The 25378-nt window shown below is 50.7% G+C and overlaps 1 protein-coding gene across 2 annotated transcripts in view; it reads right to left on the bottom strand.

Annotated features, from left to right (window-relative positions):
- The window catches only part of Rgma (repulsive guidance molecule BMP co-receptor a), a 43310-nt gene extending 18499 nt beyond the window's left edge, over positions 1 to 24811 (bottom strand). The window contains exons 1-2 of one of the 2 annotated variants that reach the window (XM_057756480.1): positions 24424 to 24811; positions 9284 to 9399 (exon numbers count right to left, since the gene is read on the bottom strand). In XM_057756480.1, the coding sequence (XP_057612463.1) occupies positions 9284 to 9399; positions 24424 to 24437 (130 nt within the window). In that variant the 5' untranslated portion in view covers positions 24438 to 24811. Of the gene's footprint in view, positions 1 to 9283; positions 9400 to 10205; positions 10314 to 24423 lie in introns of those variants that run through there. The other variant, XM_057756481.1, reaches the window with a different exon arrangement.
- Positions 24812 to 25378: the final 567 nt, after the last annotated feature.

Below are 25378 nucleotides of genomic sequence, written 5' to 3' on the forward strand. Positions count from 1 at the left end.
CCTCCATGTAGCCAGGGTTCAGGAAGTACCTATTTGCCCATAGCTAGCCAATTACACTTTTGAGACAGAGCTCCGAGTGCCTGCCTTTCTTGTAGACCACCGAGCCGCGGTAGAGAGGGAAGCCCCATGGCTCAGGTTCATGAGACTTTAAACGATTTTCTGTGGATGGCAACCGTCACCTCTGGGAAACAGAAAGGCAATGCTCTCAGGACGAAAAATATCTCCGTACCAGAACAACCACAGCCCCAACCGTAACCGAGTCCTCCTTTGAACTGCTAATCAAGCCCCATCTTTCAGAATAATAGCCTGCTTATTACCACCCTGTTTGCATGACAAAGCATCTCAATAAAACTTATTTTGCCGGGGCCCAGAGGGGGTGTGAAGGATCAACCCTGAGAAAGGAGTCTTAGGAATGTGCGAGGCGCTCCAGGGCCAGAGCCCAGGAATAAAGACAATGCAATTTGCCACCAAGAAAAGCCCAATAGACCAATAAATTACCCGCGTGCAAAGGGATTAGCTCAGGTTTCAGGGGCCTAGGGGAGGGGCAGGGTAGGGGGGGGGGAGGGAGACGGCCACGCCTTCTCTTAAAGCGGTAAGGATCCTTTAGACTCCCAGCCGCAGGGTCAAGATGTTTTCAACTCTGCACAGTGACTGTCTGACCTGATTTACTCGCTCAGAGTCCTAGTTCCTGCCGTGTACTAGGAACTGGGCTGGCTGAAAGCGGTTCTCGGAACACACTCTGTGCTTAAGCTGGGCTGGCCTTCCCAACTTCTGGAAGGTTTCATCTGAGTTTGGATGAGGGTGTGATAGTATCAGGGAAGCAGCGTTTCCCAGAGACTGACAAGAGGCAAAAAACTCACTGGTCTGAGGACAGTGAGATGGCTGGAGGAAGGCTTCAAGAAAATATCGCCTGACTTCAAATCACTGTCCTTCGCTGGGGGGAGCAGGAATCCTTTAAACCCCACTCGTCATCCGCCATCCTGCTAGAATCTGCCACCAGGGGGCACTAGATGAAAAAGGGAAGGCTGAAGGTAGGGACGGAGTCCCAAGGCTGTTCTTCCCACAGCGGCCCTTCTACTTCAGCCTCTGGCTTTGCTGCCCTGAGGTACGAAGCCCAGCAGGCCAGCCCCTTTGTCACTCAGGCCCCTGCGGAGGAAGCAGTTACCTGCTGTGTGTCTTGGTGCCTTTGAGCCTTAGAAGCCTACCTTGTGATTCCCCAACCTTAGCTCCCTCCGTGGAAATGCCTGAGGGAGGGGGAAGGGAGTTCACTTTGCTGGCAGGCCTACAAATGAAGCGCCCGCCCGCCTGCCTGCTGATTTCAGCCAGAGAGCTCCTGCAGAAAGCCCCCGTGGCAGCATCAGAACACTATTTTAGTAAGCTGTGTAACTTAAGAGGCAACAGCTTCAATTAGGCCACAGGCGGGTGGAAGGAGGGGAAGCCGCTAGAGGAAATCTGCCAGCCTCGGGATGAGGCCAACCCTGAAGCTTGAAGTCTCCATCTTCCCTCCCTCCCTGACTGCCCACCCAGTCTGGAGAAGAAACCCGAGCTACACCTCTGGAAACATGTCACAACACAATCCTGATGGAAGTGGGGGAGAGGACACTAAGTAGGCGGGCCAACCGCTGCCTCTGAATGTGAGCCTCAAGCTGGGCCCGGTTCTGCTGATTCCAGTCCCTAGCAAGGAACCTAGGTGTGCGTGAAGGCGGGGCAGGGCGGGGCGGGGGTGTTCTGGGACAAGAATGGATGCCCGAGGCTGCCTGCTGGCGTCACTCCGGCAGGAATTTCACTCAATCATCCTGGCGTAAACACCCAGGTGTTTGGCCTCAGATACCGAGAGGGACACACCCAGCTGACTGGATTTTTTTTTTTTTTTTTTTTTTGGCCAGGTGCTGCACAGCCTACCTCACTTAACCCATCACCACAGCCAGAAGGGAGCACCACTCCCGTGTGACACTGCTGGCCCAGGCAGCCTGAGGGCCCCAGAGCTGCTGCTCCGCTACAATGTGTCTCCCACCATGAGCTTCACTGGGAATTGTCCAGGCTTGGCTGGGAGCAAGAATGAGAGCTTTTGAGACAACCTCAGGTGACCTAGGAAGAAACCCTGGGGAGCTGGGGCCTGGAGGGTGAACTCACTGTCTAGCTAAGCCCGGGCAGAGGTGGCTGGGTAGCACTCCCAGGACAGGACTGCCCCCTCGGTCACACCCAGCCAGGGCTGCCCTGCCTCAGCCTCCACACATGCCAAGTTGCTACAAGCACCCTTGCTGAGTGCCAAGAAGGGCGTACCTCAGCTTTCCAAACAGGCCACCCTCCCCAGGCTCCCACAGAAGCCATGTGGAACCAACTCCCAGGGTGATGTGAAAGCTACGAATCAGCCCTTGAGTGGGAGGCCACAGGCAGCCTGTCAGTTAAGAGCAAGTCTGGGTAAGGGAGGGGGGAAGGGGGGTCAAACGAGAACGTCCTGCTCTGGGGAGGGACAAAACAGCCCTGGGCACCAGAAGGTCAGTGGTATGGGAGGTAATAAAGATTACGGTGAAGCTGCAGGTGAGAGATGTGGCCTTTCGGTTTGGAAGCATGATCCTTCTTTCTGATGTGGGGCTCACACCTGAGGTGAGTGAGAACTTTATATCCTGACCCTGCCTCCAGCCATGCTGGGCTTTTCTGCTCAGCTGCAGGTCAAAGCAGGTCAAAACACTGTTGAGGAGAAGAAGAAAGGAAGGAAGGAAGGAAGGAAGGAAGGAAGGAAGGAAGGAAGGAAGGAAGGAAGGAAGGAAGGAGGAGGGAGAGAGGGTGAGAGGGAGGGAGAGAGAGAGAGAGAGAGAGAGAGAGAGAGAGAGAGGAAAGAAAAAAAGAAAGAGTGAATTTCTCCCTCTCTGCCATCTGCAGGGGCTGGAAGGAAGGGCACATGCCAGGCAGCTGGAGCAGGGTGGGAAGCCCAACTCCAAACTTCTTTCTGAAGGGGTGGTGTACAGAGACAGCCCTGTGGTAAGTGTCTAGGTGTTCCAGTGCTTTCGTTAAATAGGGCACAGGGTAAGTACATTAGTAAGCTCCTCACCTGCAACAGTGCCATCTTCCTCTTTGGGACACAAAATGACAAAGGGGAGGACGGGCTTTCTTTGGAGGCAGAGAAAGCATTATGTCTGTGGGAACTGGGATAGGGGGAGGTCACCCTTCATCCTGTTACCTGGTGTCATGGTCTCACAGTTCTTTCTTACCCCTGGCCCACATCTTCAGCAGACGCTCAACAGCAGACTTTTAACAGTCTACACAGCAAATTTTAACAACTGTGTTTATCCAGAATTTGGAAAGGGCAGGAGTCTGGCACCGGCTATTGGGCTCGGCTTGGTAGCTGCCCGTGTGACACAGGGCAAGCTCTCCTCCTCCTCAGGAGTGATGGCTCCTGAGGACGGAAGCAGCTATTGGAGACCCCTGGTACACCGTGGCCATGCAAGCCACCGAAGAACTCTTAAACTTATTTCCTCCTCCAGACAACCCTATTCGGGAGAGGGAATTACGAAGGTATTATGTCTTGAAGGATGCTGTTAAATGTTAATTAGGGATTGTCTGTGAGAGGCCAGAATTTTGGGTTTTTAATCCCTTTTGGTCTTTGGATTTAAAAAAAAATGCCTACTGCTTGTATAATCAGAAACAATATTTGGGGAAAATGTGGGGTGTTGGGGGGGAAAGTCCTGTGGTCTTTGTCCTTTGAGCAAAAGCTAGAATTAAAAGTAACACACACACACACACACACACACACACACACACACACAAAACCTATGGGTCTTGTAGCTTCCAGGACTATGCTGGAGGAACTTGGGAGAGTGGGGGAGGAGAGGAAGAGAAGGCAGGAAATGGCTCCCACCTTTACCATACAGAAAAAAAGATGGATAAGACAAAACTCCAAGACCTCTGAGTCCATGAAGCCAGGGGGACGCACAGCCCCGTACAGCTTGGGCACCCAAAAGTCAGACTGGACCACAGCGGGTTGCATTGACTTTGGACTTTGGGCAGGGAGGTGAGTGTTCAACTTAGAACTGGGTGGTGCGAGTCAAGGCATAGAGCATCCCATGGGAAAGGGGGTGTGATACGGAGATGAGGGGGCTGGGATATGCTGGATCTTTTGGAAAGGGGGTTTGGTGAGAGCGTAGGACTGACCAGAAATCAGAGATGCCCCTTCTGGATGCTGCAAGGAGAACCACGAGGTTCTGAGCGTGGTCCATTGGGCGCGGGACTGGAGTGGGAAACTGGAGCAGCCCCTGGGGTTGTTCTTCATGCTGTGGCTGCAGCGAGGTGACGGCGGAGAACGGCAGGAAAAAAAAGCAGAGGAAGGACTCCCAGTTCTAGGTGACTGGCCTACATGGAGACCATTTTGCAGGAAAAGACTTCATGCAGGGGTGGTGGGGTCCCTGACACAGCTGGGGTGGGATGCAACTTGGGGAGGCCACATCCTGGTGTGCCTGGGACCCAGGAGACACGGGGAGTTTTGACTTTCAGTTTTAAACTAAGAAAGTCTTGGGCAAAGTGGTGTGAGTAGGCCACTTTGGCAGGGGGAGGGGAGGGCAAGTCTTCAGGGTGCATCTTAGCACGGCAGCAGAATAGTAGGGCACTAACTGGTACTCAATGCAAACCTGAAGGCCGAGAGCAGAGTACAGACCTCACACAGTCCACCAAAGGCAAGACCTTTAGAAGGAACTGCAGTCCCTCCGACCACAAACAGGTGCCCAGCCTTACTCATTCGCCTCTGCAGGACCCCGGAGTCTCCTCTCCCCAGCTCAAGTCTTATGCCCTTGGGTCGCCTCTCCCTACCCTTCCACTTTCCCGAGATCCCCTCCCTTTGGGCACCAGGGTGACAACCTTGCGGAGGCTCTCCTTCCACCAGAAAACCAGAGAGCCTTCCCCTTTTTCTCCAGGGTACCCCAGAGCCTCAGGGGCTGTGGGAACTCTAGGAGTTGATATCTGTACTCTCCCAGGAGGTCAAACGTCTGTCTGCTCCGTCATACCCTGGCTGCTAGTCTCTGCCTCTTGTAACTGAACATCCTTTTCTTCCCTCTTCTGCAGCACCCCCCCCCCCAAATTCACATGCTAAAACCTAATCCTCAAAGGGATGGTATGAGAAATAGGATCCAGGACTTTAGGAAGTGATTATGTCATGGGAGTAGAGCCCTCATGAAAGTGCCCTAGAGAGTCAGCTTTCCATCCCTTCTGCCTTGTGGGGGAGGGGTGCGGGTAAGAAGGCACAGGACAGACAAACGGACTAGGAAAGTCCTCTCACTGGTTACCACAGTGACCACTGGTTCCTTGATCCTTGAGTGTCTAGCCTCCACAGCTATAATCAAAACATCTGTTATTTGTAGCCCTCAAAATCTGTGGTATTGTTATAGCAACTGAAATGAACTCATACACTCTCCGTCTGGGACACAGGGTCTAACTGAGAGACGCAGCTGTATACGGGGAGCAGGCTTCCTTAGTTCTGTCTTCTTACACAGCAGTTCAGTTAAAAATATCCTCATCTCTATAGCCACGCAGATATATTTAGGTCCTTCGGAGAACCTTAGTTTCTCTAAGTCTCAGTGTCCCCATTTGAAGACAAACACTTCTACAACAGGGACAACAAAGGGTAGGAGAGGTAACCCAAGGGCATTCAAAAGCATAAGGGAGGGGGCTGAAGAGCTGGCGGAGCAGGGAAGGGCACTTGTTCTTGTAGAGGACCAGGGTTCGGTTCCCATCACCTACACAGGACAGCTCATTAAAAACAAGTAACTGCAGTTCCTGGGACTCCCATGTTTCCTTTTGGCCTCTACATACATGTGGCTGCACATGCAAGCATGCAGACGCATACACATAAATAAAAATAAATGAAAATTCAAAAAATCAAATACAACTATTGGGGAAGGAAACAGGAGGAGAGGCTGCACCCTCCTGAGAAGCTGAGCCCTTCGAACAAGCGAGCATCAGAATCCCTTGGAGGGCCTGCCTCGCTGCATCTGCTTCACTAGACCTGCAGCGCTCAGGTTCCTGGGGGAGGCTGATGCTGCTGGTCCATGGCCCACACTTTGAGAACCCCCGCTAGAACAGCATGCACGAACAGCTACAAGACACAGATCAACATGTACACACCATGCTTTAGAAGGGTTTCTCTCAGAAGCTTAAAATGTATCTCTTTGCTGAGTTCTGGAGAGGATGCTATTTGAGGAAACCTCTTCTAAGAAGTTTTTTCCGGCCCACCCCCATCCGGCTTGGGGATGCAGCCACTTTGTCCCATCTTCTACCCTAGAACAGTATTCAGACACCCCTCCAGTCTTCTCTCTGATCAGGCAGAGGGCTCTGAACGCTGTCACTGAGCAAGGGCTTGGGAAGTCGGCCATCCACGTTGAGCGAGTCCGTGTAAACACTCCAAACACACAAACACTCTCAGTCTGGCAGAGTGAAAGCATCTTTCTCCACATAACTAGGTCCAATTTAATTTGCACTCCTGCTCACTGCTGGCAGCCATTCAAGCAGGCAAGCCCTGAACAAACCCATGCTTTCACAGGGCTGCTCGGCCAGCTTCCACCTGTCTCTGGCGGGTGAGACCCCGGCTTGCCTAATGTCCCTAAGGTCCACACACTGCGCACCAGAACTCTGACCTTCACTCTGGGGCATCCTGTTTGCTACGTCAGAGACGGGGACAGTGCATCTCCGCGGTGGAAATCACGCATCTTCCCCACGGAGGAAACTGTCTTTTTTGCCCCACGCGGATTCCAGCGCACCCACATTCCTGAGGCCCTCAGTTTATTTGGTGCTTGGTGAGCAGCAGCTCAGTTTTCACAGAGGTGGGGAGTTTTGACTACATGCAACTGTCAGAGGGCTCCAGCGAGGGGAAACCTTAGCCAGCTGGCATGACACAACCCAGCTATCAGCTCCATCTGCCAGGGTCTAGTTACCAGCCCCGAAGCCAAAAAGAAATGGGTTTCTTGGACACAAAAGTGGCGGAATTTGAGTTGTGAATTACATAACCCGCCAGTGTGCCTCAGACTATGCTGCCGATAGTTTAAAACAAAAATAGTTTTTAAGACAAAAAAAAAAAAAATGAATGGAGAAACATCACTCCACCCACCCACCCTACAAGCCCTAACCCTACCCAGCCATGCAGCTTCTTCCTACTCTGGAGAACTTCTGCAGGCCCTTCCACTCCTCACCTTCCAGCCCCAGAAGCTAACAAGTGCTGTAGCTTTAAGAGCAGGAAGGTGTTGTTTTAAGAGCCCCGGGAGCCCCCCTTCTCAATTTCAGCACTGAGCTGAGATCACACCCCCCCCCACTGCAGCCAAGGGACAAAAGCCATTTATCAACCCATCTGATAGAACTTGCAATGGGCTGGCTCTTTATCCCGACCAAACCAAGATGAACAACAGCACGCTGCCACTTCTCTGAAACTGTTTTTCTTTCTGATGATGGTTTTTACTTTTTAAAATTTTAATTAAATCCCCTATTTTTTTTTTTAAAAATTAATTCTTGGGAACAAATAAGATCAGTCTTTCAAATAGAATATTTAGATCAGCAGCTCTCAACCTGTGGGTCGCGACCCCTGGGGATCAAATGACCCTTTCCACAGGGGTCTCCTAAGACCATCAGAAAATTGATTATTTACATTACGATTCCTAACAGTAGCAAACTTACGAGTTATGAAGTAGCAACAAAAATAATTTTATGGCTGGGGGGGTCACCACAAAATGAGGAACTGTATTAAAGGGAGCAACATAAGGAAGGTTGAGAACCACTGATTCAGATGAAGAAACTTGGGTTTCAAGAACATGGCAGTGGGGGGAGGTTATCTCCCCTGCTGGAAACCACTGTGGGGGTTTTGAGATTTCAGGGTGTCTGGGGTATGAGGGCTGTTAGGGCATACTGACACCCCTCCCCCGGTTCTAGTCCTGGGCAGGGATCTATCTCTTTGGGAGTTTCAGAAAAAAGATCTGGTGGTAGTCCCTGAGGGAGCTGGAACGTTTTGGCTAAGTGGGTACTGGGGGCCCTGTAGCTCAGCTGAGACAAGAGAGCAAACTCACCCTTACCCCATAGTGTTTGCTGTCCATGTTGTGTGCCCCCGGGAATGCCAACTTGAAGCCAGGCCTAGCTTGGACTGACTGCCCTGTCTGTCAGTTCCTTGAAACCCAGTTGGCTGAAAAAGTAAATCAAAACAGCCCAGTCCCAGTCCTAACTCAAGTCCTTTCTTGCAAATCTCAGCTGCGCAGAGGCAGCAGAACCACAGCTGGCCGCGCTCCGAAACAAGCTGGAATCTTTTGCTCAAAGACACCTCTGAACCCCACAACACAATGGAAAAGGCTGGGAGATCCCGCCTTACAAGGAGGACCATTTGGCCGTGACACTGTTTAGTTATATTTTAAAAAGAGAAAAACGTGTGGAAAGCGTTTAAGTGGCCTTTTCAGACTCTGAGTAGCATGAAGTAAAAAATGAAATAAAACTTTACGAAACATTATAAAGAAAACAGACCGGGGATTTAAGCTTCGTTCATTCCCCCTCCCCCCCAAAGGGGAAAAAGTAAAGAAACCGGAGCGTTTGGAAAGGAACAAACGCTTCTCTGTGGAGTTGGTCTCCCTTCCCCCAACAAAAACAAGAGGTCCGGGCTCGGAGGAATTTGAAAGCAGCGATCTGCCAAAAACATTGTGAAAAACTATGGGGGATTCATTGGAAACAGATGGGCTTTTTCAGCTTTAATTCTGAAATTCTCTCGCTTTCTGGCACAATAAAAACAAACAGGGGGGCGACGCAGAATGTTATCAAACAGGAATTAACGCGTCTGAGCCTGTGTCCGTGGGCTTCCCCGCGTGGGCCAGCGTGGGGGCGGGACGGGGCGGTCGGGGACTAACCTGGGACCTCCCCAGCGCCCCCAGCTCCACCCCTGGGCAACCAACAGGTTTGCAAACTGGTGGGCGAGGAGCTGGAGAAAGTGCCCCTGGTGCGGAGTCCGAGCCTCCCCTTCTCTCCTTTGGAGCACCCAAAAGGCGTCCAGGGCACCCGTTTTCTCGGAAGAAGGGAGGGGGGCAGAGAAGCATCCCTAGCTCTGCAGATCTCCCCATTCGCTCCTGTTCTTCGGAGCTCAGGCAGGAGTTCCCTCACCTCCAGGTCTCCGACATCCATCGCTCCCTATGCAGGGCACGGGACAAAGACCCGTGGCAATGGAAATCTGGGTCCCCAGGGGGCTGGAGAACCCGGGACCCCAACTCGCGCAGGGAGGCCCAGGAACGGGGGACCCTGCTGGCCATCCCCCGGCCAGGGAGCGGTGTCTTACCTGCGGGGAAGCTGCAGAGAAGGACGGCGAGGGTCGGCCACAATCCCAGGGCTGAACGTCCTGCCCCTCTCCCCATACCCATCCATCCAGCTCGGCCTGTTACCACTAGCCTCTCCCTGGAAGAAGTTTAGAAGAAAAGGAAGGAAAAAAAATCAATCACGCTGCGGAGAAGAGGCAGCCTTGCTCGGCCGGCGGGAGCAGCGAGCCGGGAGGCCCGGTCCACCTCCGCCACGGGCGCCCGGTGTCCCCCCCCCCCACCCCACACCCCCACACCCCGCTGCCCGGCCCCGCCTTCGCCATCCATCATTCGCTTCCCCGCCAATGTCGCAGCCGCCCCGCGCCCCGCCGCCGTGAGCCCCGCCCTCCTGAGCTCAGGTTTCATCCTGGAGGGCGGGAGGGAGGAAGGATCGCCAGCCCAGGCTGCTCGGCCGGTGGCCAAGGGGACCTGGGGAACCAGGGGCCCGCTAGTGCAGTGCGTCTCCCCGGCTCCCAAACTGCCACTCCCCACTCCCCCGGGTGGCTAAGGCGCGCAGGGCACGGGGATCTCAGAGAGTTTCAATCCTCTCCCATCAACATCGCATCCAAATTGAAAGAGCTTGGAGACAAACTCCAGCCTCCCTTTGCAACCAGACTACCGCTCCAAAGCCGCCACCGACACCCCTGGGCTCGTTTTACCCCCCTTCAGATGTCTCGCTGGTGCAGAAGACCGAAAGGCCTCCTCCGGAGTTGTCAGGCTCTGGGCCACAGTTGCACCTCAAGGATCACGCCCGCCTCGGACCTGGACTCCGCTGGGGACCCCTCCCGCACCATCTCTAAGCACCCGGTTGCTTCGCGAGAACCTGGCCCTGTTCGCAACAGAGATCTCTCTCATGAACTGAGATCTTGCGGGCCCAAAGCTGCCTCCCGGGACACAGCAACCAACCTAGTGAGATAGAGATACTGTGGTCCCTGGGGCGCGCAGGCCGAGCCCTCTGCTGTTGAGTCAAATGGATTCCTCCGGCCCACCCCACCCCCCAAGCCAGCCCATCTGGCTTTTTGGGGTGGGGGGGATTTGGATTTTGATCCAATTTCTCTTAAGAGCTATCACAGTCTCATTGCAGGCCACACAAGCTGCAGGCTATGTCGCTCTGAGAACTCGGCTGTGGGAGGGGAGACTAGGGAAAGGAGACTGGAGGGGGGGGGCGGTTCTATGCCCCAAGTCACATGGTGCCTCAGACAGGCAGCAAGACCTTACAGCTTCAGAATCTGGCCTTCCTGAAGCAGATGAGGGGGAACTAATTCCTCAATCACCTGTGAAGCCTGAGACTGCAGGTTCCTTTGGTCAAAAAAGCCCGTGGTAGCAGCCGTTTTTTCCGTTCCAGTTGGGCTACCCCGGGGATTCCTCTCAAATATTTAGGTCTCAGACAGAACAGGCTCTGCCTACTTATTGTTCCCTTGAACCGAAGCTTCCAAGTGCGGTGTAGGATTCTCTAGGGAGAGGTCACCGTCTCAAATCCAGGGCTCAAAAGTTTTCCTTTCAAGGCTGCTCTGCCAAACCCAACAACTGTGGAGAATCACAGCAGCACTGCTTGCCGGAGGAGCAGCCCTGACAGACAGACTGCCCAGACACTCGCTGTGGCCTTTCCACTCCTTAGGTGCAGAATTAAACATAATTGGCTGGAATCTGCCTTTCAGATTTCTAAACCTTTGTATAACCAGAGATCTCCTAAGCATTCCCAGCAGCGCAGGGAAGGCCTCTCTAGCCCTGCCCTTGGTCCAGTGGCAGCGGGAATTTTCATCTCAACACCTGTTTCTCCCTGTGAAAGGGCCAGGCTATTTTTGTCACTTAAGACCACAACTGAATATAATTTGGGAGGGGTACCAGGCCCTGGGGTTTCCCCAGCATCTCTGCTAGGGATGGGTGCTGTCTTGAGAGGGAGACTCGATTTTTTTTTTTAAAAAATATTTATGTTTATGTATGTATCTGTGAGTGTGTACACGTGTGCAGGTGCTGACACCTGCCAGGGTGAAGAAGAAGAGGGTGTCAGATCCCCTGGAGCTGGAGTTACAGGACGTTGTGAGCCTCCCTACATGGGTGCCAGGAACAGAGCCTGTGAGAGCAACAAGCATTCTTAACCACGGGAGAAATCCCTTCAGCCTGAGACTCAAGGTTTTTTGTTTTGTTTTTTCTTAGCTCCTTGAATTTGGTGTTTCCTGCCTGTTTTGATCATATTCATCCCTACCCAAATTTGTGTCTTTCAAGACTAATTTGTGTTGTATAAAATGTAAATATTCTTGGACATGCGCTCTTCCGCTAGTCAGCTTACCAGGGGGTAGACCCTTAGAGGGAACTCTCTCTCCTCTCAGCAGCTAACAGTTGCTATTCACTCCAGGGCTGGGATCAGCCAGTAAATGTGCTTCTCAGAACAGACTGGGCTATCTCAGGGGATAAAGAAATAAGACAATTCTTGCTGTGGTGTGGAGACAGGCAAAGTTTTAGGAGGTAGAGCCTGGTGATCCTTACGTCCTTGGGACATGCCTTTGGAGAGATTCTGAGACCCTGACTCTTTTCTTTTCTTCCTTTGTTTCCTGGCCACGAAGTAGGCTGCTGACTATACCACATGCACCCCACCACTGCCACTCAGTAGGCCCTCCAGAGGCCCAAAGCCACGGGCTCACCTGGCCGCAAACTGGACACCCCCAAACTGTGAGCCAAGACAACCTGTTTTCTTTTTCTTTGCACACCATCTCACAATGTACTCCCACTCCTCTCTGCTCACACAGACACCCGTTAGCAAGTCACCATGACACAAACACCCCTCGTGCAGTGCTAGCGGCTTCTTCCAAATGTAGTCCCTTTCTACCTTGCCTCTCTCCCAGTCCCGGACAGCCTGCAGGAAGCCTCACAGCTCGGAGGGAGAGCTCAGGCTGCTGAGCTTCCACAGCCTCATCTCACAGTGCTCTTGTGGCCTGCTTTCAGTTTCTCACGAACAAGAACTTGTTGGGACTTGGTATCGGTTACCTCTCATTCTCTTCGGCATTTCCAGGTTCAAATCACAGCTTCCCAAACTCCTTCCTTTTCTAGTGTATGCATTCCTGTGTCTCAAGACAAACCTCTAGGTTTTTTTCTTTCTTTGTAAGTGAATAAGCTCGGTTATTTTGTTATTGTCATAGAAAGCTAACACAATGCTATGGTTGGATTGCTGCGAAAACAAACACTGGGGAGCAATGACTGACAGGGGAAGTGAGATGAGTGTCAATCAAAAAGGCGATGTGAATTTTCAGGTGTCTTGAGGGTTGCTTTCTAAGATTCATGGCTAATATTTCGATTTGTTCTCTTTTTAAATTATTTTTATTTTTGATTGTGTGCACACATGTGCGTTCGTATGGGGGGGATATATGCATGTGAACGTAGGTTCCTGCCCAGGTCAGAGATGTTGGAGACCCTGGGACTGGAGTAACAGGCAGTTATAAGTCACCTGATGTAGGTATGCTGGGAATTGAACACAGGTCCTCAGGAAGTGCAGTACACCCTCTTAACCACCGAGCTGTTTCTCCAGCCCCTTGATTTGTTCTTATGCTGTCTGTGTTGATTGACATTTTCAGACAGTTTCAGCTAAGACAGGTTCACGATCGCCCGTGTTGTACAGAGGAGAAAACTGACTGAATGATCAGAAATACTCACTCAAGCTGGGCATGGCGGTGCGTGGCTTGAATCCCAGCGCTCAGGAGTCAGAGGCCAGCCTGGTGTACCCAGAGAGTTCCAGGACATGTACCTGAGGTGATGACCTGAGAAGGTGGGGAGAATGTATGCTAGGGCTGAGGCAGTTGGCAGGGATGCCATCCGGTTTTCACTGAAGTTGAATTTAACTGGCGAGCTTTGTAGGGGCTGATGGAGTCTTCATCGTGTCTTCTTTGGTTCTTTCTGGCCACACTATTACTTGTCCTAGCTAGGACAAACTATGACATCTCTCATGTGGCCGGCTCTAGTCTTACTTTGGATTCCTCTCGCTTGGACAAACAGACCACTGGGTATAGATGAAGCCGATGGTCCAATACTGGTCTCAGGGATTTTTGCCAACCTCACAAATGGGGATGTGTGGCCAGTACCTCTCAATCCATTGTTATCTCTCAGTTATGAATCTGATAAATTTTCTTGAGTGTTCTCTGCTCTCACCCTGCTTTGAAAAAGCTGGGGAGGGATAGGGGAGAAAAACGGCAAAGGGCTTGCCTTGCTTACAGGAGGACCTGAGTTTGTCCTTGGGGTGTAGGGTGTGTATGTACAAGGCTCTGAGTCTGATCCCAGAAACTCACATGTGTACATGCAAACACACACAACACACACACACACACACACACACACACACTTATACCATGGCTTGAAGAGCTGGATCGGTTCACTTGACAGCTCCAAGCAAGCTGACCCATCTGATTGCTCAATTTCTCGTTGATATACTCCTGGTCTAGCCATCTCGGAGCAGATGAGGCGGTCTTTGTTCATGTTCCCCATGACCTTCAAGTCTGATCCTATCACCTCCTTGCCTTTATCTTCCCACACTGAAGCCCTCAAGGAACAAAGCAGGACAGCCTCTTGTGAAAGATGCTCTCCAGGGTGATTAAACGTTGCTCATCCTTCTACAGCCTTGATATATTTTCTCTGCAGTGGAAGGACATCAACTGTCAAGTCTGGATCACAGTCTGGAAAGAACATTCTGTTTTGGTTTGGAGTCCAGGACCATCTCCGATAAAATGTTAGGCAGTTTCTGAATATCTAGGCCTGCACAGCCTTTAATTATCAAGCACCCTGCAAGGACCCTCGGAATGCCCTTGTTTGACTCTAAACGGCTTGGGCTCCGGAGCCTGTTCTCCTGTCATCGTGTGGATTATGTTATTGTAAATGCGTTAATTCGGGCACGTGCCTGCAAAGCTTCATTTGTGTTTTCCTTACTCAGTCTTGAGCTCACCCAAAAGTTAATCACCGTTTGTTTGCTATCTCCACAGGACCTGCATCTCTTCTACAGGCTGGAACCATCTGACCTTGCTTTCTTCGGATAAAATATATACATTTCAGCTAAATATGGGTGCACAATCCGGGGGGATTCCCCACTGTTCTTAATTCTTCATCCAGAAAAGTACCTTTTTTTTTTTCCCTTATTTTTGTTTCTTGTCTCTGAGGATCATTCTTATCTCTGGCAATTCCCGTCCCCCTTCTCTGGAGCCACTGAACTCTTCTTATAAATGACCTTTTGAGTGGAACCTGGTTGGACGGTATTTTGAAGGTAATGTAATTCATCACTGGGTTTCTTCCTTGTCTTTTGATTTGTTTACCTCTCTCCCATTAAATTGTCCAGGTTCATGGTCTCTGTTGTACTTCATCCAGATAATTGATACTTTAGCGTGTGCTTAGCAATAGTAATAACAGTGCATGTTCTACGAGAGAGACTATTAAAGGGACCGGTACACAGGCATGCTCCCTCTGTGTGGACGAGGCACGCAGGTGCAAGCACAAGCACAACTGTACATTTTGGCCAAGAGGCCATCACTGCCATGCTTCATTATGACAGTTTTCCTCTCTGTGGTAGGTGACAGGATAGGCCGCCATAGAACTTCCTCTCCGTGTTCATTGCCATAACAGGTTGGGAGAGGACTCTGCCCTATTAATTTGCTTCCAAAGCATTTGTAAGCTTGCTGAAGAGCCTCTTCAGGGCTTGGGAGTAGGGTTCAGTGGTACAGTTGTTGTCTAGTGTTTGTGGAACTCTGGGTTTGATCCAGCAAACACACACACACACACACACACACACACACACACACACACCACTGTGGATTTTGGAGACTCTCGAAACATGCTCCTTGAATTGTTTAGCCCACTTAATCTTCCTAGCTTCTTTCTAGCCTCCTTTCTCTCTGTGTGCATGCTATTTTTATTTTGATGGCCTCCCGTTACTATGAGGGCGACTTCTTGGTAATTTAAACAGTTTTTTTCTCCACCAATTAAATGTTACTTTTTCTAAAAGAACATATGATGCTGACATCCCAACAGCTCTCTTTAGAGACTGAAGCATCATCTCACCCGGGATACTTCCACAAGTAGATATGAAAGATGAAATATGAAAAAACATATTTACAGATCCCAGTCACTTCTGAACATCTTTAAATGTGTAATATGTTTTCCTCATGAGAGAGAAATTCCTTTTGCTTATGCATGTGTTTTCTGTCTCACTCTAAGAACTGAGGACTCTGATTGAGACTTGAGATGCCCTGTGATGAGCAACATGCCGTCCTGGTCTCTCTCAGGCAGCTCAGTCGAGAACCTAGCATCCCAACACAGGATACTAGCACCCCGAGAGGGGTGTTTCTGGGGTTCTTGGCAGCCCACTCCCCTGTCACGAGACAACGGAGCTGGCTTTGCGAGATAGATGCTGGTAGCTTCTTTCCAACAGGACCACTGACTGTGAAGCCCGACATCGTCGGCTACAAATGCACAGCTGTTCCCCACAACGACTTTCGCCATCAGCATCGGCCTCACGTTGTCCAGAACAGCCTCTGTCAGATTTCATTTCTTGAACTAACTGTATCAGACAGACCCATGGGTCAGCCTTCATGCCTATCGGTTCGCTTCTAGAACAGTGAGAGGATCTTCAGGGTCTAACGGACCAGCTCGGTGGGCCTGCGGCATGTGCACGGAGTACTCTTGGAACCTCACCAACTCTATCCCTCCAAATTGGCATGGATGTATTCAGTGTGCTAGGAAAAGGCAAAAATGATTTCCAAGACAGAATTTACTGGAAGAAAAAAATTTCCTGAGCTTTCAGTTTCCTTCAATTCAGTACCAAATATATTTAGTAAAAACGAAATAATATAGGTCCATGTTAAAAATATTCAGTGTCAAGTGACTCTTCCTGTGTCTAGCTTATCCATCCATCTATTCATCTCTCTCTCTGTTTGTCTGTCTGTCTGTCTATCTATCTATCTCTTTTTTAATATAAGATGATCACCTATCTATTTACTATTCCTTTTACTATAAAACAAATATTGCCCCAAACTATCAGCTTTTGACTGTTCCCTCCACGGTGGGCATTTCCTAATCTATTTCTATTTAAATTGTACTATGAATCCTCCAACATAGCAGAAGAAAGTTGAGCTCACCAGCCAAAACCAATATATGTATGTGCATATATACAGAGAGAATGAGACGCAAAATAGTGCGTATGAGGGATGTCAGGAGTTTTTACAGTTATGTTCTTCCACTTTCCTGGACAATTTCTACTTTAAAATTATTTTTTTTTCCTCAGAAAGTACAGATTGGTCCGTGTGAATACTGCTGCCACGATGCCTCGGGACGGCACCAGCTGCTTCCTAGCCATGCCTCAGTATAAGCTTTCTCTTGCTCTGAATATACCTCAGTAAACCTGAAGAAGGAGCGACCTGGGGATGAGGACTGTCTACTTCTAGCTGTGTGGTCCAATCATGGCCTGTCCGATCTTGGTCTCTTCAGCTCCGACACCTGAAGACTCATGACCTGGTTGCCCCTGGGGGTATGGCAGATGGGTCTTCGAGTACCCCAGTCCCTGTAGTAGGGATGCATTGAACTCACGTTGTGTCTGTAACTAATTGTCTTTGCCCAGCACCATCTGACTTTTGAACAGTTCTAGAGATGTGTCTGTAACATGCCTGCATTCCCCAAGTGGAAATATTGCTGAGCAAGTAGGAAATGTTATCTGAGAAGTGGCGTTTTTACGTTTCTCTGTCAGCATGAAATTCTCTAGCAATGATCTACCTGAAACCATACCCTGAAGCCATTTAATAACTTTCTCTCATTTTGAAGCAGCCATTGGGGCCAATGGGATGGCTCAGCGGGTAAAGGTGCTTGCTGCCAAGTCTGACAACCCGAGTTCCATCCCCAGGACCCACATGGTGGGAGAGACCTGACTCCTGCAAGCTGTCCTCCAACATAATGGAATAAAATTAAAAGCAGGGGCTAGAGAGATGGCTCAAGAGTCAAGAGTCTCTTGCACAGGACCAGGGTTCAGTTCCCAGCACCATCCACAACTCCAGTTCCAGGGGATCCGACACAGTCTTCGGGAATCTAAGGTACTAGGCATGTACGTGGTGCACAGCCATACACGAAAGAAAAACACTCATGCAGTTAAAGTAAAAATAAGCACATCTTAAATAATTGAAAACTGCTTTTGGGTACGTATGCACAGAAAACATGCAGTTCTTGTAATGATGAGAGGACCACACAGCCTTTACTTCTCTCAGTTCCAGTAAGTTCCTGGGAACAGAACTGGCTGGAAACCATTTATCCACCATGAGGCAGCTGCATGGAAAGACAGTGAGTTGAGTACGTGTCTCTCCTCACCAGCAGACGGCTGCGCTATCCGTATTAATGAACCATTCGGTGCCAGGCACAAATACTACGGACATTTAGCAAGAGGAACAGGCAATCAAGTTATTCACCAAATCCAAAACATGGAATAATGAAGGCAGCACCGAAGACAAAGTGTCCAAGTTGACAGGAAGTGCAGAATCTAAGATGGTGAACATTTCTTCAACCTCTGTATGAGAGAGTATTTAATACAGACTCCTGAGTAAGATCGTGCCGTCTGGAAAGACCAGACCTCAATTGTTTCCCCTGGTAAAGATGGGGGGAGAGTACTCGCAGCTCCCTCCGAGGTGAGGATGAAGGGAACTCATACAGTTATACAATCCACTCAGAACAGACCGCCTGGAACAGAGGAAGTGTTGAAAAGTGGCTGCCAACATTAGTTGCGCATAGTAGATGAAGACCGTTGTTTGGGCTATGATAGAATGTCTATGATGAGCCAGGTTCTGTTAGGCCTTTGCATGTGTGGGGACCGGGGAGAACCCACGGCACCCTGTAAGGACCCCAAGACTACCTTGACTTTGGGTGGGTTTTAGGACTTAGTGAACTCTCATTACAAGAAATAATTCGGTAGGTGACTGTAGAATTACCTTAACCACGCAAGTGGACATAGCTGGTTGCTGTTTATAATGCGTCTGAGACTTGGGATAGTTGAGCAACTTGCCCAAGGTCCCCAGGAATGCAAATGTCAGGGCAGAGGCTAAACCCAGGCCTTGTGATGCCAAGTCCAGTGTTTTCCTCCCCACGCCACAGCTGTGCCTCATCTTCACCCACCGTTTATCTTTCCCTGTCAGCCCAATAATACATCCCAAATGTCTCGTGACGGATCGTGCGTTAGAAATGGGAATATGTTTAGGGAAATACTATTTCACAGACGCTAACACAAATAGAAAAATGATTTTAGAAAAGGAGGATTTCCCTCAACAGCCTCTCCCAGCCCTCCTAAGTAACTCTGGAAGTAGAAAAGGTTCGACTGTAGAAGTCTCCATCTGCCTTTTGGGTGGCAAGTTTTTTTTTTTTTTTTTTTTTTTTTTTTTTTTTTTTTTTTTTTTTTTCTGCCAAGTATTCACAGTGCCCTTTCCTCGGTTTAACCGTGATGTAGAACACAATGAAAATTTACACAAGAAAGTGTTTAAGTTGGTCCAGCTGCAGCATCAATTCTCCCCAACCCCTTCAGCTTACAGACCATTTGGAGGCGCTCCGGACTGTATGCTAGGTGTCTTCTGTCTTGGATAGTGAGTGTGCGCGCGTGCGTATGTGTGTGTTGGGTGGTACAGGATACCTGCTTGCCTCGAGTTTTGCTTCCTCTTGTGTACTCTTAACTCAGGCTCTTGGGATAGGGCGGGGAGGGGAGAGGGAGCATCTGTTCCTTAACCAGGCCCAGAGTCAGTAGACGCTGCCAACGGCAGCCATGTCCTAAAGAAGAAATCAGATCCCTGCAGTTTGGGAGCTCTTTTCTCAAAATACTCCCAGCAGAGAAAAAATGAAAGCAACGTCAAACCCGTAAGCAGGCCTTGAGCTTCTTACACAGCCCAGGCTGCCTTGAACTCGTGATCTTCCTGCCTCGGCTTCTAAGGGTCACTACTAGCTTTCCCTGTCACCTGGTCCTGAGCAATCAGTTTAGCATCGCTATGATAACCACCAGAGGGAGGCCTCTTCCTTAATGACTCTGGTGGACAGTTTTGGAGGTGGCAGACCAGAATCCTTGTCTGTGGCTTCTAGGCCTACGGTGAGGCCATTCTTCTTGGTGGTGGAAGCTACTCACCTCAGGGTGGATGGGAAGCAGAGAGAGCAGGGGTCAAGGACAGGGTACGCCCTTCAATTTTCCTCCAACCAGGCCTCGCCTCCTGACACTCCCATTACCACCATCACCCCCAGCAACACCGTCGAAGTATGAATCCACATGGGTTGATCCATCATGAACCAGAGCCTCCAAGATCCAGTCATGTCCTAAAAGCCCATCAGGTGACAATCCCAAGGCATGAGCCTCGGGGACATAATTCAAACAGACAGCATTCTGAAGGCAGAATAGCAAACTGTTCCTGCTGCCATGACCGATGTGTGACAAAGGAAGCCAAACTCTCAGGAATCTTACATGCTAGGGCAAAAAATGACCTGCCATGCCTAACAGGGATGGACCTACAGGAGACGTCACCATGAATCTCAGGAGAGCTGTGGGTAAAGCAGTCTCTCAGCAATGCAATTGCTTTAAAGCTCTATTGATTATTTATATGATACCGTCTCCCATCAGAGGTATTTACTTAAATGAGAAAAAAAAATCCTCATGGGGTTTCAAGTGTCCCCTGGTTATGTTTTTGTAAAAGCAATCTATTTTTCAGGATGACACGATCAAGGGCAAAAAAAAATGCATACTGGGAGTTAAATTCTAACATCAGCAAGATTGCGCAGTTGTTGCCCAGCAGCTCGAGAGCCAGCATTTGAACAGATGAGATGGGTATCCCTGCCAGGGAAAACTCAGCCAGCAAGACCGAGTGGGCTATCAAACTTTGGCAGACCGAGAGAAACTTCGTGAATGCAACCTGCGTTAGCAAACTGAAAGCCCAACGTGACCTCAAGGTTTATAAACAGGACCCTCAGGAGGGAGAAGCACACGCCACATACAGAGCTGAGTACCATGCATAAATCTAACAGGAAAATGAGTTCTGTATAGACTACCTGGAGGGCAGCTGACGGCACCCGTGAGGGGATAAACATCTACTAGGCGGCCACGAGTCAGTCTTGGTGTGTTCGTGTGTTCACACCTAACCAGGCATCGAGGAAAAGATTCTTCAACATGCCTACGGACAAGCGAAACTTGTCTGCATCCGTCCTCCAGCAGACAGTCACGCGAAGAGGAATGTAATGGTACAGAAACTGGCAGGGAGGACTCGGGCAGATCAGCTCTGTGTACACAGGTAAGGGCAGAAAGCACTATCAGGTAACAGGACAAACTGTTGCTGTCGGGCAGGGCAAGCTCCTGCAAGGAACTTGAGATCTGAGCGCCCTGGAAGGTGAACAAACGTGGCACCTCTTAAAGCGCTCCAGTGAAACAGAAGACAACACATGTAGAGCATCTCTCTGCTGTGTGTGATCTCTGCTTTGGCCCTCGGACGGCACAGAATCGAAAGGGATTGGCCTTGTGCTAGTAAAATCTTTTCTTTTCAGGGATTTTTCTTTTCCCCTCTGATTTTTCACACTCTGGCTAGTGTAGTATTTTGATTTCTGAAAGTTCTACCTCTGGGCAGCACGGCTTTAAATAGACAATTGGAAAACTCAAAGTAACTCCAATGGGGAACTCTGTCATTAACCCTTTCAGTAAACTGTGCTTGCTCCACTCCATTCTTCATTCAGAGGGCATGCCACTGTAGGCTCGTCAATGAGCAGTGCCTTTAAAACGTCTTAAATAAAAGACTTCGGCACTTACATAGTCGATTTCTACCAAGATTTCAAAACTGCTTCTTCTCGTCCTTCAAATTATGAAGGTTTACACCTCACTAGACTTCCTGCCTCTGACCGTTGCTTAAACCGTGTGCAGCATGTTTGTGTCAAAGGACACAAGAAACTAGACGTCTTCCTTAAGAATGTGTATTTGTCGCCAAGGACACTGACGTCTGCCTGATGTTGCGTGACGCTTGGTAAAGAGGTCCTTCACTTTTTGCGTCATCCCCGTTCACGGCTAAGAGAAGGGAGGATGGAACCGGGCTGTTGGTTAAAGAGAGAGGAGTCTGTCATTCGGGCTGGAAATTAGACAGATGGGAAAACCAGAGACTGCCTTCATCAGGTTAACCTCAGTTAAGGTTACTGAATGACCAAATAATGATAGTTTGAACCGCAAAACCCTTGTCCTCAAGGACCCCAAGAGAAACAGAAGCAGACAAAGGTAATTTGAACAAATGCATTTAGAGGGGTTTCGCCTCATTTATTTCGTAGAGTTAACATATTCCAATTAGTCTGTGGGGCTTTCTGATACTCCTCCTTTGGTTTTGCTGTTCCCCACGGGGTATACCACTTCCTCTCCCCCCACACTGGGTGGATTCAGGGAGCATACCTGCTTCATTGTCTACCCTGCATACTTTAAAGTTTGACCAAATTTTGCAGCCATATATGGTTTTGAACCTAATTCCATTAACAAGGCTGTAGCAGGAAAGAGCTCTCTAGAGCAGTGGTTCTCAGCCTTTCTAATGGGCGACCTTTTGGCACAGTTCCTCATGTTGTGGTGACCCCCCCCGTCGTAAAATTTTGTTACTACTTCATAACTGTAATTTTGCTACTGTTACGAATCATAATATAAATATCTGATCCGCAGGATTTCCGACCTGCGACCCCTGGGAAAGGACCAGGGTTGGTGACCCACAGGTTGAGAATCAGATGTATAGCCATTCCCCTTGACCTCTTTGGAATCCTTTTCAGGGGGAAGTGAAAACGCCAGCAACCGTGAAAGTACCAGCCTGCTTCCTGGGAGCAGTGAGCATCATGGCCAGGGTGGCTGGATCGCTCCCTGTCGTGGAGTCAGGGGTGGGGAGCATCTATTCCTTTAATTCTGAACTTGGGCTACAGAAAGCTGCTGAGGAGCAGACTCAGGGGTCATCATACTAAACTTTCTCCTCTGTCATCCACATCCTGGGCAGGCAGCAACGCAAGTCAGATATGCCCCCCCCCTTCAAGAAGATGCCACGCTAGTTGAAGGCCCTTTCTGTCGTGATTATTAAACAGATTGTGTGAGTGGGGAGACAGAACCAAGATAGAACGGTAGGGGTACGCTGGGCAGAGCAGCCACACACATCGTGTGTATTAGGAGTGAAAGCCCCAGTCTTCACCGGGGAAGGAAATAAGGGGTAGGGTTGGAGGGGGGAGAAAAGGAGGTTGGAGTTGGGGATGTGGCTCGGCTGGTAGAGTGCTTGCCTTGGGTTCAATTCCCAACAGTGCCTGCATCCGGTGTCGGCATTCAGATGGGAAAGGTAGGAGAGTCAGAAGTTCAAGGTCATTTCTGGCTACATAGAGAAGTCAAGACTAGTTTGGGATATATAAGACTTACAAGGAAAGAAGAAAGAAAAAGGAGGGTGCCCCTCCCCCCACTACCACTGCAGCCCGCAGCCCAGAGGAGTCCGGAGGTGGGAGATGCACTTCATCCCAGGCAGAAAGCCACAACGCTCTCCAAGGAGTCAGAGTGCCCTTCACACAGAGATCTCATTCCCTGCTAGTATCGGCTGGTCTGGAAGGTGGCAGCACAAACCAGCCATACAGAATGCGCAGCCTGCCTGGATGTGTGGGTGCCCCACCCAGAGCCTTTGTCCATCTGCGTGCCATCGAGCAGTCCGTCATTTCAGTGAAGCAGGCTCGCTTGTCACGTTGCTGCAGTACCAGAACAGCATGAATTCTTCCCCTTGTGTGGGGAGAAAGAGACCATTGGGGATACACTGTCTCCTTCCAGTGCAGAAGACATAACACTCTCCGCCAGGTCTTCAGTTACCCCCAAGAGCACACTTAAACCCCTAATCTTTTTCCTAAGGGTCATGGCTTAACATTAATTTCACAGATCACCTGTATAGATATAGATATATTGGGGAGCAGTAAGGTGGCAGCACAGACTTACCAGATCCCTGGGCCAGAAAGACACCAGGTGATGGTTTACCTTGTTTTTGCTGGAAGATCCTAAAACTACCCAAAGAAGGGAACGGGAGTCCTTGAGGACTTCTTTCCACTAATACAACTCGCCATTCGGTCCCTGGAGCTAAGTTCCGGGCATTGGGGGGCTCCAGCACGGCAGGATGACTGGGACACTTGCGAACTAGTCTTTCTTAACATGACTAGTTTCCATCTCTCCACCTCATCCAGGCGTCTAATTTTGAGGACGCCCAACTTTGAGGCTTGAGAGGACGGCAGAGCTCACCATTTCCGCTAGATGGCGATATTTTCCCTACTCCATCCGCCTCAAGACACCCAATTTATAAAATAAATACAATCCAACGCCTTCCGAAACCACACCACATAATAACAGCGCACAGGCTCCCATTAAAATCCCAGTCTGGGGGAAATTGACTCTCCCTCCGAGCAAATCTAATGCAATTACTTCGGTAAGATGCAATCCAGAGTTGCTCCCGAGCGTCTTTCACATTTGCACTGGTCCCCCCCAATACACCTGCCCCTCTTCCCTAGTTCATACTCAGGAATGAGGCAAGGCGCAAGTCAGGCGCCGAGTCCTGGAGGTGTCGAACCTTTCCGGATTCTCTCCCTTTAGCACCCACTCCAAACCTTGCACACCAGACAATCCCAGGGGTCACTCACACTTGAACCTGGACGGTGTACACGGCCAACGTTCCCCCACCCCCACCCCCCGGGGCAGGCGCGCTCGTTTCCAGCCTCTGCCTCCCTGGCCTGGGTGAAGCGAGCCAATCGGGCTTTACGGTGGATCAGCGGGGTGGCTAGACCTGTCCAGAGCTCTGCGGGCCAGAAGGGGTTCTTGCCTCAGGAAGAGGTGGCCGCGCAGGAGGAAGCTCCAGGCCGGTTCACAGTGGGTGGGACGTGCGCCGGGTCTGCCCAGCCACGCGCAGCGCCTGCTGCCCGCAGGACAGCATTTTAGAGGAAAAAAAGAACAAACACCAAACCACAAAACTTTCCTGCTGCCAAGAGCGAAGGCGATTCATCCCAGGCAAAGCCCCAAATGTGTGAGATGAAACACTGGGTTGGGGGAACCGCAGATCAGCGCTGTGGCCACCGCAAGTGTCGGCGGCGCCTTGGGAACGTCAGGACCCCATGCCCCGCTGTCCGCGCTTACCTTGGCGGCTGCATGAGCCCCTCCAGCCCGCGGGGGGTGGCGCTGGCGGGGCTGCGCGCGAAGACTTGGTGTAGGGCGGTCGCTCGTGGGTCCCTGGGCGAGGTGGGAGGGGCCCGGCTGGAGCTGGTCTCCGCAGCTCCGCGGACTCAGTAGCGGCCCGGGGCGCGCCGCCTGCACCCGGGCTGCATGCCTGCGAGCGCCTGGAGGAGCCGGTCCCGGGAGCGGTTGGCCGGCCAGTGTTTCCCGGGCGCAGGGCTCAGGGCGCAGCCTGCGCTTCCGAGACAACTGCAGAATAGGGCGGCTCGGGCTAACCTGCTTCCTCGCCCGGCCCGTCGCCGCCACCGCCACCGCCGAGCGCGGTGTCGCGAGGTTCGTTTGCGCGCGGCGGGGAGGGGGCGGGCCGGGCGCCCCGGGAACGGGCGGGGGGCGAGCGCGGGCGGGGCGGAGGGAGGGGCTGGAGAGGTGGGGTCGGGGCTCCGAAGGCTCCGCCCCTCCGCGGTCCCACCCTTGCCAATTCGCGCTAATGGGGTGTGTGAGGACGTGGGGGCGCGCCTGCCAGAAAGCGCACACTTACCCCACAGGCTCGCCATCTCGGGGTGCGAGCAGCAAGTGCGGCGATCCTCCCTCCCGCCAACGCAACCAACTTTCCTAATCCCGGGCAAAGATGTCGTGAAGTCCACATTTTCAACCTGGCGACCCACGGTGGTCAAAGGTTTCTTATCGGGGATAAATACTGACCTGTGCCAAAACACACTTTTGTTCTATTGGGATTTTAGTCTCGTTTAAGAATCATGTTGAAAAAAATAAATAATATGTATATTGTATGCACAGTGCCGGAATATACTCGATTACAATTACTACACTTGCAGAGTCTGGAGTAAAAAAGACCGACTCACACGCCCTCTCCACTGCGGTCCAGCCTCAGAGGTAATCTCCGGTCACAGCGTCTTCCCAC

Source organism: Chionomys nivalis, chromosome 23 (genome assembly GCF_950005125.1).
Source record: "Chionomys nivalis chromosome 23, mChiNiv1.1, whole genome shotgun sequence".
In the NCBI taxonomy this organism is placed as follows: Eukaryota; Metazoa; Chordata; class Mammalia; order Rodentia; family Cricetidae; genus Chionomys; species Chionomys nivalis.